The sequence below is a fragment of the Littorina saxatilis genome, linkage group LG17 (genome assembly GCF_037325665.1).
Source record: "Littorina saxatilis isolate snail1 linkage group LG17, US_GU_Lsax_2.0, whole genome shotgun sequence".
Classification (NCBI taxonomy): domain Eukaryota; kingdom Metazoa; phylum Mollusca; class Gastropoda; order Littorinimorpha; family Littorinidae; genus Littorina; species Littorina saxatilis.
In genome coordinates, this window is record NC_090261.1 from 40,773,387 (window position 1) to 40,791,172 (window position 17,786).

General features: G+C 42.1%; 1 protein-coding gene across 1 annotated transcript in view; it reads right to left on the reverse strand.

The window, feature by feature from the left end:
* The window catches only part of LOC138952819 (myosin-I heavy chain-like), a 181,102-nt gene extending 163,353 nt beyond the window's left edge, over positions 1 to 17,749 (reverse strand). The window contains exons 1-2 of the mRNA XM_070324555.1: positions 17,560 to 17,749; positions 16,636 to 16,742 (exon numbers count right to left, since the gene is read on the reverse strand). Of these exons, the coding sequence (XP_070180656.1) occupies positions 16,636 to 16,742; positions 17,560 to 17,599 (147 nt within the window). The 5' untranslated portion in view covers positions 17,600 to 17,749. The remainder of the gene's footprint in view (positions 1 to 16,635; positions 16,743 to 17,559) is intronic.
* Between the last annotated feature and the right edge of the window lie 37 nt (positions 17,750 to 17,786).

A 17,786-nucleotide genomic window follows, 5' to 3' on the forward strand; every position in this document is an offset into this window, starting at 1 on the left:
TTGGAGGGTAAGCACCCGTGAAATCCACTCGCTACGCTCCCGTTCCGCGGCCAGCACAGGCCGATCTGGACAACACGCTGGACATGAGAGAGGACAATCACGGAGCGCAACCAGCAATACCAGTGGCACTTATAAGATTACTGTCGTCCACAGTCGTGTGTGACAGACACTTTAGACTGTCGTTTATGTTCATTTCTGCTCTCTCTTGTTACACTGATAAGAGAGCAACTGAATTTGTCCAGTAATACATGTCTGCCTCTGGTCGAGTTTCCGGAGTAGCAGGTGCTATACGTAAATATTCGTTTATTCTCGCAGCTGCTCTTTCTAATTATAGTGAAGTAAGACCAGACTTATCCCGTAACATACGTCAACACAGACATGTAACTGTACTTTGCTACACCTCTCTGGTCCAAACAAAGACGCGAGATGAGATTCGAGCTCGTTAGCTGACACAGTAGGAGGCATCACTGCATCTCGACTCCTACCCAATAACGTTTATGTTCGATACTGCTATCTTGTTACACTGATTTGAGACCAGCTTATCCGGTAATTTACGTGGACAGAAGGACCTGGGCTGACTTTCGATTTTCTGACGTGATATGGTGGTAGACATGACTGTATGTGACTTCTTACCAATGACGTTTATGTTCGGTACGGCTTTGCGTTATTAAAGGGATGTGAGATCAGATTTACATTACAAATATACGTGGCTGTAGGGGAAGGGCTCCTAATATGGACCGGCTCCTAATATGGACCACCTCCTGTTCTGACAAACTAACGGCGCTAGAGCGCTCAAACAAGTTTTATTCGCTGTATTCACCCTCTCTGGATAACTTGCACATGTCAAAACAGTTGCAGAAACACAAACCTCAAAACCGTTAGGCTTTTTCTCTTTTTTTCACTTTTGGCAGAGTTCACTCTAAATTTGTCGCCTAAAACGGACTCGTTTTTGTCCACAGCCAACGCTTCTATCACACAAAAATTGCTATATATGACAGCCAAGTCCGTATTTGTTACATTTTAGCAGTGTTGACCCCGAGTTTCTACTGCAAACAAAAAATAATAGCAAAATTTCAAAGTATGTGCGAGTCCCCTAATATGGACCACCTTCAACAAATCAAAGAAAATAAAAGCTAAAAGCTATTTTCATTAATTCATTAAGAAGCTTGCTGGAAATAACCTATAACTAGCCCTCGAGATTTAAAAAAAAATAACAAAAAGTCTTCTGTTCGTGGAAGTTGATAATTTCACTTATTTTCACTCTGTTTTTCATAAGCTTCTTTAGTTTCCTGGCGTGTTTCAAATAATGCTCTGATCAACCCGAAACAGATAAATCTAAAGTATATTTGAATTAGTCTGACTTGTACACTAAGTTGTATCATGTTATTTTGAAGTATAGGTTTTTTTTTTACAGTGATTCGTGAAGGTCGCTTCACTGGTCCGTATTAGGCGTCCAGGCTCCTATAATTTGGACCATTTGTGATTTTTGTCTGTATTTAATTTTTGCTGAATGTCTATCAAAGCTATTTCACTCTAATTAGGCCTAACGGTTAACCTAAGAGAGAAGGACTACCAAACACAAAATGAAACTTCTTCGCAAGAAAACAAGCTAGTTATCAGCATGAAACAAAAAGTGGTCCATATTAGGAGCCCTTCCCCTACTTAAACTCCTGACCTACACCCTTTATGTTCGGTGTTGCTTCCTCTTGTTACAGCAATGTGAGATAAGATTATCCGGTAATAACTAATACGTCGACACGAATTAGACTCAAGTTCCTAAACTCCGGCACCCATGTGTCAGACTTTTAAACAGCGGCCAGCGGTGTTACTGAAGGAACAACAGTAACTACTGAACAACAAAACGTACGCACGCACGCACACACACACTTACACACTCACACTACACTCACACACACACACACACACACACACACACACACACACACACACACACACACACACACACACTATCACTAATTAATAAATGCAGGAACAGACTAAGTGCAAGATTAGTAAATCGGTGTTTCGAAAGCAAACTACAGAAACAATGCAATCGCTTTTCAGGGATCTGGTTCACGCGGGTACAAGTCGATTAGAAGTAATGCCCTTTTACAGTTTCCCCAAATACATGGTCTAAAAGCTCTACTTAGTACCTTCCGAGCAAAATGTCAATAACGTGTTCCAAACAGACTAAAAATGGCACCACATTAAAATTCCACCAAAAATAGAAAAGTCTCGACCGCTGTATGCAGTCTCGGCGACTCGAAGCCCTACATCCAAACTTCACGCGACACTCCCGACAAGCTCTAGGGTATTGGAACCGAAGACCACGGCTTGAAAATGAAAGTCATTCATGAGTAAAGGGTTTCAATTTGTTGTTGGAGGAGCTTCTGTTTGGTTTGCGTAAATAGCGGAAGCGGGCTGTACTTCAGGCTGTCAATTGTAGGGGTCTGGCTGGGCAAGACTTGAGCAAATTGACAGATGGGAAAGAAATAGGGACTGAAGGGATGCAGACGATGGAAATGGTGGACGGCTCTAGTGTACACTATACCAAAGATGACTAGAAACACTTTGAGTATACCAACTAAAATGGGTGTCCAAAGGATCTAGTTAGTGCACACAAACCAGCGAACTCTTTATGTGGGGAGTCATGGAGGGAATAACTTTGTGTTTCCTCATAAAATGGCAGCAGATCATTCAGGCTATAATAAGTAACAAAAATTTCAAACGAAAACTTCCCAACGTTCTTGCCAGGAACTCCTCTGCGATTTTGCGTTTTCATTTTGGGAAAGTAGGCTATTTATGGGAAAAAGCAGGAGTCGAAAGCAAACAGATGGAGAAAAAAACTAAAAAAAACTGCTTGCTAACCAAAACGGAACCACTAAATCCTCCAAAGAGTCCCCTTTCCAAGTCGTTTTGTTATGAAGAAGATAGTTTCAGTGCTGGGTATGGGTATACCCACTTAAAATGACTCAAAATGGTGTGAGGAAATAAAACGTTGCACCCACAAAGACTTGGGGATAATGTTACTGTTACGGGGGATTAGATCACAATCTCCTTTTGTTGTAAAATAAGCAGTATGTTGTGAACTAACAAAATTCTGACCTGGATTGAACTGGGCTAAGGCCGGTATAGAGTACACTTCCTATTCAGACAAGCAAACATTATTCCCAATCACATAACTCAGTATAATTATAAAGCAAGGCATAGCATGAAGCAAGACCGCAAAGAACACAAAACATGTGTGCTTGGCTGCGGCTGCTCCTTGTTATTCTAATTTCATAATTAATTGGACAGCAGATTTCAGCGAAAACTGGACTAACATAAGATAACTACAGGTAAAGGATGCAGGGCGGACAATCAGAACAGCTAAAATTAGTTGAAACCAAAAACAGTTAAACTTCCTCTGCATGTACTCGTAAAGAGTTAATGCCCTGTCACAAGCGCGCAGTGTACCTTTAAAGCTTTTCACTTTTGAACTTGGACTGTACTACAATTAGACCGACCGTTAGGTTAGACTCAGGGCCGTATCCAGAAAGATTTACTTTACTTTATTTGGTGTTTAACGTCGTTTTCAACCACGAAGGTTATATCGCGACGGGGAAAGGGGGGAGATGGGATAGAGCCACTTGTCAATTGTTTCTTGTTCATAAAAGCACTAATCAAAAATTTGCTCCAGGAGCTTGCAACGTAGTACAATGTATTACCTTACTGGGAGAATGCAAGTTTCCAGTACAAAGGACTTAATATTTCTTACATACTGCTTGACTAAAATCTTTTAAAAAATTGACTATATTCTATACAAGAAACACTTAACAAGGGTAAAAACAGAAACAGAATCCGTTAGTCGCCTCTTACGACATGCTGGGGAGCATTCCAGAAAGATGCTAAAGTTGATTCTAAAAATAATCTCTTAATGAACTCTCTTCGTAACGAGTCCATGCACTGTTGTCATCAGTGCGCTGTACACCTTCAACCTTTTTACCAGCCGTGGGAATGCAGAAAAGATGGATCGAATGAACGCTACAAGACGGCAGCAAAATGCTCTATTCCTACTATCGATCCGCCAGCAATGAGGCACCTTGGCGCTCCAAAATTGTCCCAAGTCTGCAATAATTCCTTCGAGCCGCCATAAATCCTCCTGTCGGGCCAGCTCGAAGATCGCAGTTTCCGAGTGTCCATAAGCTTCCCCCCCTGGCTCTCATAACTCTCTTTGTTGATGCGAGGTATTCCACCTTTGCCCCGACGCTCGTTAGGTGTGCAAGAGTGAATATACGATTTTCAGGACATTATTCTGTCAGTCTGACTGTTTATCTCAGAAAATACGGAAGACTACTTTACATTTAGTGTGTGTGCGTGTGTCTGTTTTCACGCCGTATAAGGGACAGGTTGGAAGTTTAGGCTTTGCGTAGAACCTTCATATTTTTGTTATAAAGTTAATGCTCTCTCTCTCTCTCTCTCTCTTTTGTGATTGTGCCGTGCATGAATCTACCCCTGCGTTCTGTTTCACTATGCTAACTCTCGTTTACTGTCCATTTGTTGTTTTCTGCCCACATTTGTGTTGTGTATATATATTTAAATGGTTCTTCATTGAATGTCTACTTGAACCCTGTTTTACGACGTGTATGTTGTAGTTTAATTGTTGGTTGAAGGTAAGAGTATGGGCTAATGCATTACACTTCTATCTATCCTTACGTATTAAAGATCAGTCAATCTGTCTGTGCCAGATAATTTATAGTGTATTACAAATTAACACGAACAAGTTTCAAGCCGTCAGTAGCATCAAAACCAAGGACACGTGTTTTTACCACATGCCCAACAGTTACCTTTGATGCACAATGTTGTCACGTAAATTATAAAAGAATAAGTATAGCCTAACATTACTCTGGTACTCGATCATTATATATGACTACTTTCTTGTCATAAGGCGGAACACATGCACTGATTTCCGAAAGGCCAACATTAAACTGAGTGAAGTAATATTCTAATAAATGTAATAGGCTTGAGAGAGACTGAATTTAACCGAAAGGTCGGGGATTCCCGCAGGGTTGCGTTACCAAAGGAGATTATTATGGAAGTGTTTATAGAACTTTATAACCAATGGAAGAGGCGATCTGAATGTTGGTAATGGAAGAGGGGGTGGTGGGGTTGGGGAAGGGGAGGGAGGCCACCTCTGACAAAGAAAATTGCAACATTGAAAATCACCTGCCCGTTTTTTTGCATGTCTGTGTGTGTGTGTGTGTGTTTAGTATAAAAACACGCCTGCTGTCGCTTTGACGAAGCAAGCGACTGAACAAAGCAGGTTAGTGTACCCCAGAACAGATCCAGTTCCGTCGTGTTCTGTTTGCCGTCAAGGCACGCGATTCCCGAGACAAAGACCGCTTGATAGCAATGACGCGCGCAGTCATAACTTGCCACAGAAGTTTTACACGAACCATGACATTTGAGCTCTAACATAATTGTAAGATGGTGTAGGATGGGGGAGGCGGTGGGGCTTGGGGCAGGGAGGACTGCGGAAAGGATGAGCATCTTGATCATAACAAGACTCGTGACACTGCGGAGACTCTTGTGGATACACACAGCTGCATGACCCATAAAATATGTGCATCGACATGCACGGTACTCATGTGTCACAGAAAAGAAACCATCCACCTGTCAGTACGGAATAGGAAACGAGTAGAGAGTGTCGGTACCAACAGCCATTGTTAGGATAGTGTAATACTGACTCAGTGAGTGATGACAACACCGCTGGTCGAAGTGTTGATCGATCGCTTGCTGGCTTTGTCTGACTCGGAGGGGGGGGGGGGGGTGGGAGTTGGGGGGGGGGGGGGGGTGCGTGCTTGATAGTGCACACATCCTGGCCAAAAAAGAAAGTACAGGTCAGAAGGGGCTTTTAAATTACTGCCATGGAGTGACCATCAGACACTTTAAGTGCACTTTTTGTCTGTATATAGTTCATTAACGTCCCTTTATTTCTTTAATATGGTCATTACCGCTCTGCCTCATTAGATTATGATTCTCGCTATTTTTTTGGTAATAATTATTCAGTTGAAAGAACTTGGAGAGAAACACGTTCTACCTTCACCACTTCTCAGTGCATGTAAACCTCCAACACACCATGTCCTGTATCCCAACATAAACATCTTCCCCGACATAATTTTTACATCCCCGTGAAAACCCAGCAGCTATCAAGTGACGCCGGAGGTAATCAAAATAGCCCAGTCTATTTCTGAACCAGACCGTGCCCGATGATAAAATACAGGGCAAGGGACAGATCAATTGACCATTTGCCTGCATCCTGTACAGGGGGACACGACCATTGATCGCTATCCGGTTGTGCTGGCAGAAGCAGTGTGCTAATCCAGAACAACCTGATTTACAGGCACTGCAGATCGTGCCCAATACCGAAGGCTGTCTTCGTTACTGTGTCTGGGCGGCGAAGATTAAATCGATGAAAATTAGCTGAGATTGGGTCAGGTTGGCAGTGCCGAGCAGCCTTTCTATGCTTATCATGTGAGTGTTCACATTGTGTTTAACCATGGATGGCCAGAGGTGAAGGTGTATGTCTCAGGTGTTATTTTTTCTGCTCGAATATATATGGTTGTGTGTAAAAATCCAGCGTCTTAATTCCTTTTTCATGTGTGTGTGTGTGGGGGGGATGTGTGTGCGTGTGTGTGTGTGTGTGTGTGAGTGTGTGTGTGTGTGTGTGTGAGTGTGAACTGTTACCTTCCTAGTCCTCTAATTCTAAAGCAAAAAATGCAGCAATGAAAAGACTTAATCCAAGATTGCAAATGAAAGGAGGTAACATTTGTCGCAAAAAGATCGAGCCACTGAACTTTCACCATAAATGTTTTCGGCAAACAAGGAAACAAGTAATTCCTGTCCACACTTACACACCGTGTCATACTCAACCCACATTCAAGACACCAAATCGAGGAAACGCCCGACAACATTGGCGACTTTTGCTGTTCAACTAAAAGCGGAAAAGAAAACCTGAACTAAGATAAAACACCGTGTGTTGAGGAACGGTGCAACATCCTTTTTACCCACCCGCAAAAGGCACAGAACAAAACAAGTTTCCGCAGTCAAAGCAAACGCACACCGGAAACTGAAAATGCCACGGGAACTCGAAATACCAAGGAAAGCCTGGCATCGACAAAGCGAGCGCAGCTGAAACCATACTGATCTCATTTCCCTTTCCTGTGGTCAACACGAACCTTATTATACGGTGTATTCCCAAAACAAACACACAGCTACTATAGTTAGCACAGATTTAACAAGTGTCGTGGATGTATCGTTATGGGAAACTCCTGATACTTCCACCTGTAATCAGTGAGTGAAAGTTTGAAAATTCGTGTTGGCTATTTAAAAAGTGCCATGTTGGAGGTATGTTAACTGAAAGATAATTTACAATTATTCTGCAAAATGTTCCAACAATTCGTTTTTCAAATTGAAAGAATGACACTAACGGATTCACCCATTTTTCATTTGGAAAATAATTCAACAATAAAATGTACATTTACAATGATGTGGTCAACATTACCTGGCGTAAAGGTGTGGGTGGAAAATATGTAAACGGAGGAGGGGTAAGTGTGCATAACCATGTACTGTATACGTTATTTTGTTCACAGACACATCATGTCACGTTATCAAATATAAAGTAAAAGCTGCCCCCAAATAGGGTTTCCATTCACCACGCATACTACTGAAAAATCTCGTCGTTTTGCTCCTTCACTTTGTTGTACCAATAGCTGTACAACCGGATCGGATAATCTTATCAAAACTGAATCACAGGAATAAACAAAAGTCCGGAGGTGACACAAATGCAGCGAGCAAATATTTATACTGACATTAATTCAACTCCCATCAAATATATTCTTTTGCTCCCTCCAACGTCATAAAATTCAACAAAACCGACGCAGTTGAGCCATAACCTAGCGTAAAATAACGATTTGTATAATTGCTATAACCATCCCCTTGAAGCGTGTAAACGAACAGCAATGATTTGCTGGGTGCGCCTTTTACTGGTAGACTGCGTGCATGGTAATGCACCATTTAAACCTGCCATGTGGTTGGCCTGGGTGTGGAAGGTTTGGTGTGCAAAGTGTATTACAAAGTGCTATATATTTATATCTATCATTGACACTCAAGGAATGCGAGTGGTTGTGTATTCACGCGTACCTCACCTTTCATTCATGAGAAACCGACGTATTGCAGAACATGTACCGTATTAGTGCACTGTGGACGAAAGGGGGACGGGGTGGGTTTGGAAATGCAGTGGGAAGAATTGCACAAGAGAAATCAAGAAAGATGAATGTATAAACCATACCCCACCGAACAGCCTAAGACGATATGACATGAGAGAGAGAGAGAGAGAGAGAGAGAGAGAGAGAGAGAGAGAGAGAGAGAGAGAGAGAGAGAGAGAGAGGTGCACCGAGAGAGAGAGAGGGTGCACCGAGAGAGAGAGAGAGAGAGAGAGAGAGAGAGAGAGAGAGAGAGAGAGAGGGTGCACCGAGAGAGAGGGTGCACCGAGAGAGAGAGAGAGAGAGAGAGAGAGAGAGAGCAGAGAGAGAGAGAGAGAGAGAGAGAGAGAGAGAGAGAGAGAGAGATATATCTGGGGAAGGAATTGGTAGAAGGGAGAAGAGAATAACGGCACTGGGAAAGGCGTGTACTGAGAAATTAAAATAGACAACTAAAACTCCACATTAGGCTATACGTAAGGCTTGGTGTCCGAAGACGGTTAGTTGCTTCTTCTTTTTTTCCAAACCACTGTATTTATCAGTGACAAAGGAGGTATGCGAATGGCTGCGTACACGCATACCCTACCTTTCATTCATACGGCATTGACATGCGCTCTTGGTGCACTTCAGGTGAAAGAGGGACGGGGTGAATTTTGGGCAGTGGAACGGGTTGCATAAGAAAAATCAAGAGAGGGGAAGAGACAACTTCTCAATAGACGTCATACGAGAGCAAAAGAAGCAGAATGGCAGAATAGTTGGAAGACGCGTCACCGGTGAACCGCACAAAAGAGCCTATTCAAAAGTAGAGAAAGGGAGAATGAGGTGTTTGAAAAGGTATTACCACAGCACATGCAAAAGACGATTAAACAGGTAGTCTCGGGTGGCAATACAGCGCGTACCCCTCCCTTACATACCAGACATGTCCATGTGACAATTAATATGTCATTAATTCATCCGTGTTAAAAGTTTTCCTCGTGTTCCGCTTTCTGCGGTTTAAAGTCGACATTTATGGCACAAGCTTCCAGACTTGTATGACTCACACTTTCTGAACGGGGGACAAAAGCCCAGTCAACACCAACGACTTCATGATATTTTACTCAGAGCAGTTTTCTTCGACTTTTAAATGTATAACTCACTTCAGTTGAGTCATGCATGCCACAGAACTGCAGAAAATCAAATACCCCCCCCCCCCCCCCCATACACACACACAAGCAAGCAAAACTAATCAGACATAGATCTATATATACTCCACGTTTAATTTCAGTTTTGCCATTACTGTTATGTAAACGTCAGTGTCTAACTCCTTTCCTGTATCAATGAGCTTGATATGAAATACAACTACAAGTACAAAACTCCAAGTTATTTTTCTACATCTAATCAATACACATAGTCAGTTCTCGTAACATGTCATCCCTTCCACATCAACGAGAAAGCCAAAGACTTCATGACTCCAGTGACCCCTTGAGTGACTCATATGCTCAGACTACCGAGTCGGGACGAGTAAAAAAAGAGAAAGAAAAAAAAATAACGATAGGATCAATTTACTGTCAGTCTTTCGGGACACTGATGTTGTCTGTTGGGAGTCCTATAGAGAAGGAAATTGGGGTGGTTTCTTCTCATGGTTTTAGGAATGTTGCCCTCTTAACGTTTATTCTTTGCGGTCGGTGGGCACTCATGTGGTGAATGAATACCGTGTGCGTGTACCCGTTCAACAGTGCGGACAACACATGTAGCTCTAGATTTATGGATCCGGGTCTGCGGTTCTTGGGTGTCCTTTAAACCAGGTGAAAGGTACGCCCCACGCTGTGCCTGGATGATCCGGATAGCTGGACTGCATGGTCAGCGAAAGGTTTGGTCAGTCAGCTAATATTCCATCGGCATGATTGATGAAGAACAGAATATTTACAAAATTGTAATAATTATCATCAACTGAAGGGAGGATTGGGGTGGCGCCGGAACAGGAATACTTAGGAGAAACGTACATCAATTAACAGCGGCAAACAGCTTGGGATGATAACAGTATACAGGCGCAGAGACCGATAAGGAGGGGGGGGGGGGGGGAACACATCTATATATATCTATACAGACAGTGTTAGGCACGGACATTTGCACAGGCTCTAGTCTGAAAAAGTTAAGAATCTAGGTCAAGAGGTAAAAACTAGGTCAAACGTTCCGAACGGCCCCACGGCAGTAATCATGGTAATCAAGTTTACACACAGCATACAATCAACATCAGCACAGCCACCGTTCCTCATTTCCCATCGGGAGCTAGGGCCCGGCATACAGCCAATGGTGTGGTGATGCGACGTTATGTCCACAGTCAATAGGAATTTCCCACCTCTGGCTCCGATTCCCAGCTACGATCAGCAACAAACTATAGCATAGCTGCCTGTAGTGGTACAGTGCAACCCCACCAACACTCTGAGAAAAAAACAGGTCTACGAGGTAAACACGGAGGTACATTTACAGAGGTCAGAGACTAGAGTATACTAGTAGTGGTACAGAGTCTGACGGAGTGTCCTTACTTTTTGATTAAATGCGTGTTGCCAGGCAAAAACATGTAATTTAGTGGTACTCGTAAGCCGCTTAATAGTGTAACTGTTAGGATTGCGTTGACTTATATACCATGCAAACACCGAGCAGTTAGATTTTCGTTCATCCTTAGATAAATACATTTTAAAACATACGCACACACCCACACTGACACACACGCACCCCCCCCCCACACACACACACACACACACTCGCACAATATGCTAAAACGTGTGTCAAGGCTGGCTGTTATGACATCAACAGCCGGGTGACGGCCGCTTGGAAGGGAACTATCATAACTCATATAATTATGTTGTAAAAAATCCAGTTACACTGATTGTGGGAATTCAACACATGATCGTCATGTACACACGCCTTATTCATCTTGATGAACGAGTAACGCTCTGTCTGTTGGGAATCACACCAACACAGATGCACAGCTGTGCTTCGCAGAAATAAGCAGCGGCGAGCGCCACGTGCTGAGAATCAAACAAGGCTGCACCGCGTATCTATAGAATACCTGCAATCGATCGATACCGCTAAAGCTGTCCTGACTGACACAGTGTTGGTGATGTCGGCATCTCTAATTGAGCTCGGCAACGAATGAACAGCACTTGAAAAGAACGCATAAAGCTCAAGTTGGGCCCGAACAAAGAACATCTCACGCACTTGGTTTCGACAAAGACCATTCCTGTACAATTTACTGGTTTCGTGGCTTCGCGGCTTCGCGGGTCGCCGAGAAGCCATGATTCTTTGGGTAGATTATGAAAAGTGAATTTAAAGTATACAGTCGAGTATGTATTATTTCCTTTTTACCGACAGAAAAAATCATGGAACTGAACAAACGGACTCAAAATAAACTGCGAAGGCACAATGGGATTAATGACAGAAAACTGTTATACGCGCTCAAATACTCCACGACTACATGATCCTGGCGTGTACTCTCTCTTTTTCTCTCTCTGTAAGCAGAATCATTATAGCCGAAACGGAGGCTTATAACACACACACACACACACACACACACCGTGCACACACGGTATCCATACACACCGCTATGCAATCGATAGACAGTGAGCACGTGCTAGTAGCACCACCCGGTGATCCTCTAACCGATACCGCTCGCCTTTCACCTTTGGCACAGGATAATAAACAATGAGATAACGCCCTCGCATCTGCCTTTCGTTTTAACACATCTGCCACCACCGACCTTCCAGTTAGTGGCACTTGAAATAGACTTTCCGTTCAGATGCTGACATGCCCAACTGTCGCTTTTCAAACCCTGACCACCAATGTTGAGACTAATCACTGTGTCAAATTTAATAACACCTAACGATCTCTGGTTTCAGTTATTACGTGCCTGTGCATGAATGTCTTTTTCGAGTACGTGTTTTTTTGGTTGATCTGAATCTACGAAGTTTCCTGCTCATTGTTTGACTAGTTTGTGACATGACACTTTCCTCGATAAGACTGAAGTGTTCTGGACAGACTCTTCCTCCACCTCCCCGGCCTCTCCCCACTCCGCCAAACACTTGGTCCTCTAAGATTGTTCTCCGCAGAAAAGGCTTCGATCAATAAGAATTGAGATTGAAATGCCTGATACAACTACTAGGCTTACTGATTGATAAAAAGATGTCACGATGCCATCGTCAGTGTATCCAATTATCTGCTACTGTCAGCATGAAGAACATGGAGGTAGCAGGGGGTGAAGGGGGGGGGGGGAGGGGTGGGGGGCTGTGAAGGAGGGTTTTGGAATACTAACAGATCCAAAAGATGATATCGTATTTAACATTTTAAACTGAACAGAGCAGACAAAGCGAGGAAGGTTTTGTTGGCGCGACGACCGCTATTTGTTTCTTTTTTTCGACAGGAGTACATGGACCCCAAAGAAGCGCACAGCCAGTGCCGATTACTTTGTAAATGTTTTGCTTTATCCTCCTATTCTACTGTTTCTCGTTTTCTGTGCACCGCAGGCTTGGACGGGTGACACAAAGGTTTATCTATTTGAGTGTGAGCTGTGACAGGAAAAGATCCGTGCGTCTTCTAGTTCTTGCAAAATGAGTGCGTGTGTTGTGTGCGGGTGGTAGAATGGGAAGGGGGGAGGTAACAGTAAAAGACCTGATTCGTCTGAAGATAGGCATCCCCCCGCAAACAGCCGCTAAAAAAATGGAACCGGCAAAATGTACAGACTGACAAAACTGTAGCCGCCCGAGGTTCCTATCGGTCGTGACAGAAAGCAGAGCTCCTGCTTTATGTGCCGTTTTCAGACATTTCGAGATAGACTAGATGTGGCCTCTTTTCGTGAGCACAGTGCACTTGACTGAAGTGGTGTGTACACGATTTCAATCACCTCGGCGAAAGTGAACTGTAGATGAAAGTATATAGAGTAACGTTTTCTTCGCCTCACCACTTTACAGGTTTGGTTAATTTTATTTGTGTGCCCCACCCAACTCTCTCTCTCTCTCTGTCTTATTATCCTTTTCGGTTCCTTTTACGGTTTGTCATTCTCATGTTTCATGTTTTTGTTTTCGAGCTCTCTGTCTCTCTCTCTCTCTCCTTCCCCAGTACACGCACATACGTTCAAACCATCACAATTTAGGCAACAGCATGTTTAAACAATTTAAATCTGGTGACAAAGAAAGGATGTGTGTGTGTGTGTGTGTGTGTGTGTGTGTGTGTGTGTGTGTATGCGTACGTTGTATTATGTATTAATTATGTGTGCATTTTTTTAGTGTCACACGGGATGGCTGAAAGTACTTGCGTGAATGTATGCGAACCTAGTCCATACATGTATTGGGCATCAACAGGAGCGACACACCTACTTCAATCACACCAGTGACTAGGCCAAAACAAAAAAATAGGTGTGGTTAAGGTAACATAGCCCAAAAAATAGGGTAGGAAGGTAGGCAATCACTTTTTTTTCTAACTTTTTTTTCTAATGTGTACAAATTAAACCTACTTGACAGGGAAGTAAGTGTGCGACTCGAGCGCTTTCGCTTTCATTGCGTTTTCTGCACTCGTTTTTTGTTTGTTTGTTGACAAATGTAATAAAAAGTTATAGGGTCGGCCCCTAAAAATAGGGTAGGTCGGGTTACCGTAACCACACCTATTTATTTAGTCCCTATTGATCAAATCATTCTCGAAAATTGATCACACACACACACACACACAAAAATCATATCTGAAAGAATTTAAATGAAATACTTCCTCGTCAATAAGAACCCATGGACGGTTGCCCAAAGCAAGGACACGTCAAATACACACACACACGTCAATCGTTTGATACGGACGGTACTGAATAAACTACGACGGTAGCCAGCCGCACAGGCACACGATACGAAAGTTGAAAGCCAAGTGGTCACTTCCTGCTACAGTGCAAGCTATCATAGACGCCCGTGTATCCTGCTAGCACGACCCTGGCCGGATATCATCACTTCCAGACTTCACTTGCCCTTTCACCAAACCCTCGGCCAAGAGTAAGACAACGCTTGGTCTAAACTTGTTCGAATTGTGCCCCATGTGAGTGTGTCTTTGAAGCTTCGGACAGTGTGAAATTCTTCAAATATCAAAAAAGGACAGGTGTATTTCTAGAAGGGCGAACGGCCTCCTTTATAAGGCCCCCCCCCAAAAAAAAAAGTCTGTTTACGGTAACATAGGCAAAAAGAAGTCGCGTAAGGCAAAAATACAACATTTAGTCAAGCTCAGTCGAACTCACAGAATGAAACTGAACGCATTGCATTTTTTCCGCAAGACCGTACACTCGTAGCATCGTCTGTCCACCGCTCGTGGCAAAGGCAGTGAAATTAACAATCCAGAAAAGCGCGGTAGCGGTTGCGCTGAGGAGGATAGCACGCTTTTCTATATCTCTATTCTTTTTAACTCTCTGAACGTGTTTTTAATCCAAACATATCATATCTATATGTTTTTGGAATCAGGAACCGACAAGGAATAAGATGAAATTGTTTTTAAATCGAATAATTTTAATCATAATTTTTATATGTTTAATTTCCAGAGCTTGTTTTTAATCCGAATATAACATATTTATATGTTTTTGGAATCAGGAAATGATGTAGAATAAGATGAACGTAAATTTGGACCGTTTTATAAAAAATAATTTTAATTACAATGTACAATTTTCAGATTTTTAATGACCAAAGTCATTAATTAATTTTTAAGCCTCCAAGCTGAAATGCAATACCAAAGTCCGGCCTTCATCGAAGATTGCTTGGCCAAAATTTCAATCAATTTGATTGAAAAATGAGGGTGTGACAGTGCCGCCTCAACTTTTACAAAATGCCCGATATGACGTCATCAAAGACATTTCTCAAAAAAATGAAAAAACGTCTGGGGATATCATACCCAGGAACTCTCATGTAATTTGTAATATTTCATAAAGATCGGTCCAGTAGTTTACTCTGAATCGCTCTACACACACACATCACGACCCTCGTCCTGATTCCCCCCTCTACGTTAAAACATTTAGTCAAAACTTGACTAAATTTATGTAACAAGAAGGGCAAAGCCCATACGACTCACATGCTTGACCTTGACCTTTACATGACCTTGACCTTCAGCTAAACCTAGCAATGACATCATACACTAAGAACTGCTTTACACATTTTTCCTACCCAAGGTCAAGGTCATCCAAGGTCATGCAACACAAAGCTGTTAATTCAAGACATAGGAAGTACAATGGTGCTTATTGGCTCTTTCTACCATGAGATATGGTCACTTTTAGTGGTTCACTACCTTATTTTGGTCACATTTCATAAGGGTCAAAGTGACCTTGACCTTGATCATATGTGACCAAATGTGTCTCATGATGAAAGCATAACATGTGCCCCACATAATTTTTAAGTTTGAAACAGTTATCTTCCATAGTTCAGGGTCAAGGTCACTTCAAAATATGTATACAATCCAACTTTGAAGAGCTCCTGTGACCTTGACCTTGAAGCAAGGTAAACCAAACTGGTATCAAAAGATGGGGCTTACTTTGCCCTATATATCATATATAGGTGAGGTATTAAATCTCAAAAACTTCAGAGAAAATGGGAAAAATGTGAAAAATAGCTGTTTTTTTAGACAACATTTATGGCCCCTGCGACCTTGACCTTGAAGCAAGGTCAAGATGCTATGTATGTTTTTTGGGGCCTTGTCATCATACACCATCTTGCCAAATTTGGTACTGATAGACTGAATAGTGTCCAAGAAATATCCAACGTTAAAGTTTTCCGGACGGATTCACTTTTGCTTCGCATTTGTGAGTCAAAAATAGGGTCGGTAGGTCGGGTTTTTTTTTCTTTCCCAAAAACCATATTTTTAAGTTATTTTGCCAAAAAACAAGACTGTTTTCCCCCAAATTAAAAAAAAAGTCTAGGGTCGCGCGAAAAAATAGGGTCGGTCGGGATACCGTAAACAGACTATTTTTTGTTGTTGGCCTGAACAGACTCCCATCGTGTGTCTCTCCTTTATAAACAAACCGACTCTCTCTCTCTCTCTCTCTGTATATATATATATATATATATCTCACACACACACACCATGATAAGTTTCAAGTACCCACAACAAAACGTGTCTACTCATGAAAAACCAAAGAAGAGAGGAATGATTCTAAAAAAAGAAACGGCCTGAGACAGTTGATTCAAAACCACGCAAAAAGTAGATCTCAAGTAATAAAACAAACAAAAATTAAAAAAAAACACTTACCTCTGTGAATGGTAAATCCAAAATATTCACACAAACTGTGGCAGCACAATCCTTCGTGAACTTTTTTTTTTAACACATATAATTATATTATATGTCCATGCATGCACACACACACACACACACAGTGACACACACCATGCAGTCAAACTGAAAAGGATACATAGATGATGTTTTGCTTGTAGCGTACATGAAGATTGGTATTTATCCCATTCTCATCAATGTCACTGATGACTATCATGTCACGTACTCCATCTTCGGGACTAAAACCTGTGGTTAAAAATATACAAATTATAAACACATTTCTGTGAGTTTTCAATCCTTTTCTGATTATGTCATAAAACTGAAGCAACTGCTTCAAAAAACTGCTACTGTGTGTATCTTAAATGTTGTTAATATTAATAATAACATAACATAACAAACATTTATTAAAAAATGTTTGTGAGCAGATAATATTTCTCACATGTCTCTACCATTCCATCCCTACCTCCAATGCCGGCAAACATCTATGTTGGCTTCTTTTTTTAATTATCATTAATGAATTTTATATATATTCCCGACCAAAAAGGAGGGGGAGGGACAGGGTGGGGTGCTGGAAAAACTCCAAGTGGTAATGTGACCCAACATTGCTTCCCAGACTAAAAAAATAAATGAAATTTTTTTTTTAATTGAAAACTCCAGCAGCCAGCCATCTTCAAAATCTGCAATAATTACAAAGTTTGGTTTGTTTATCTTTGGGCTACTTGGCATTCATTAAAAAATCATTGTTGTGACTGAAGGCCATCCATTGGGTGTTAGAAACTATGTCAAACCTAGTACGACTCTACGAGTGTAAGTTATTTCGAATATCGAAAGTACAAAAACACCCAGCACACACACAAATGCGCGCACATAAACTCAAAGTAGAACATCACAACAAAGGAGACATCAGTCACAATTTATATTTGATTCAGTAGAAAGCCGGCTCCAGCATGGCACTGGTTTGGGAGCTACAAGCCTACATTTATGTAGGAAGATGCTTTGTACGGCAAGGCTTGAAGCAGACGACTTTTTATTAGAGGCAGACGATAAGAAAACTGTGGCTTACCCTGAGAAACCAAGCTTGGTCCCTGTAGTACTGAATCCATTTTCACAATTCACAAATGAATCACAAACACTTTACACAAAAGACACAAGGGAAACGAGGCAATCCATTCTCTCTTTCAGCGTGCAGCCGACTGACTGACTCATTCACTTCGTCGGACGCTTCCCTCGCGCCGCGCACCGACTGGCCAGTCGTTTGTCTCGCGCGCCACTCCTTCCGCCGTGTTTACG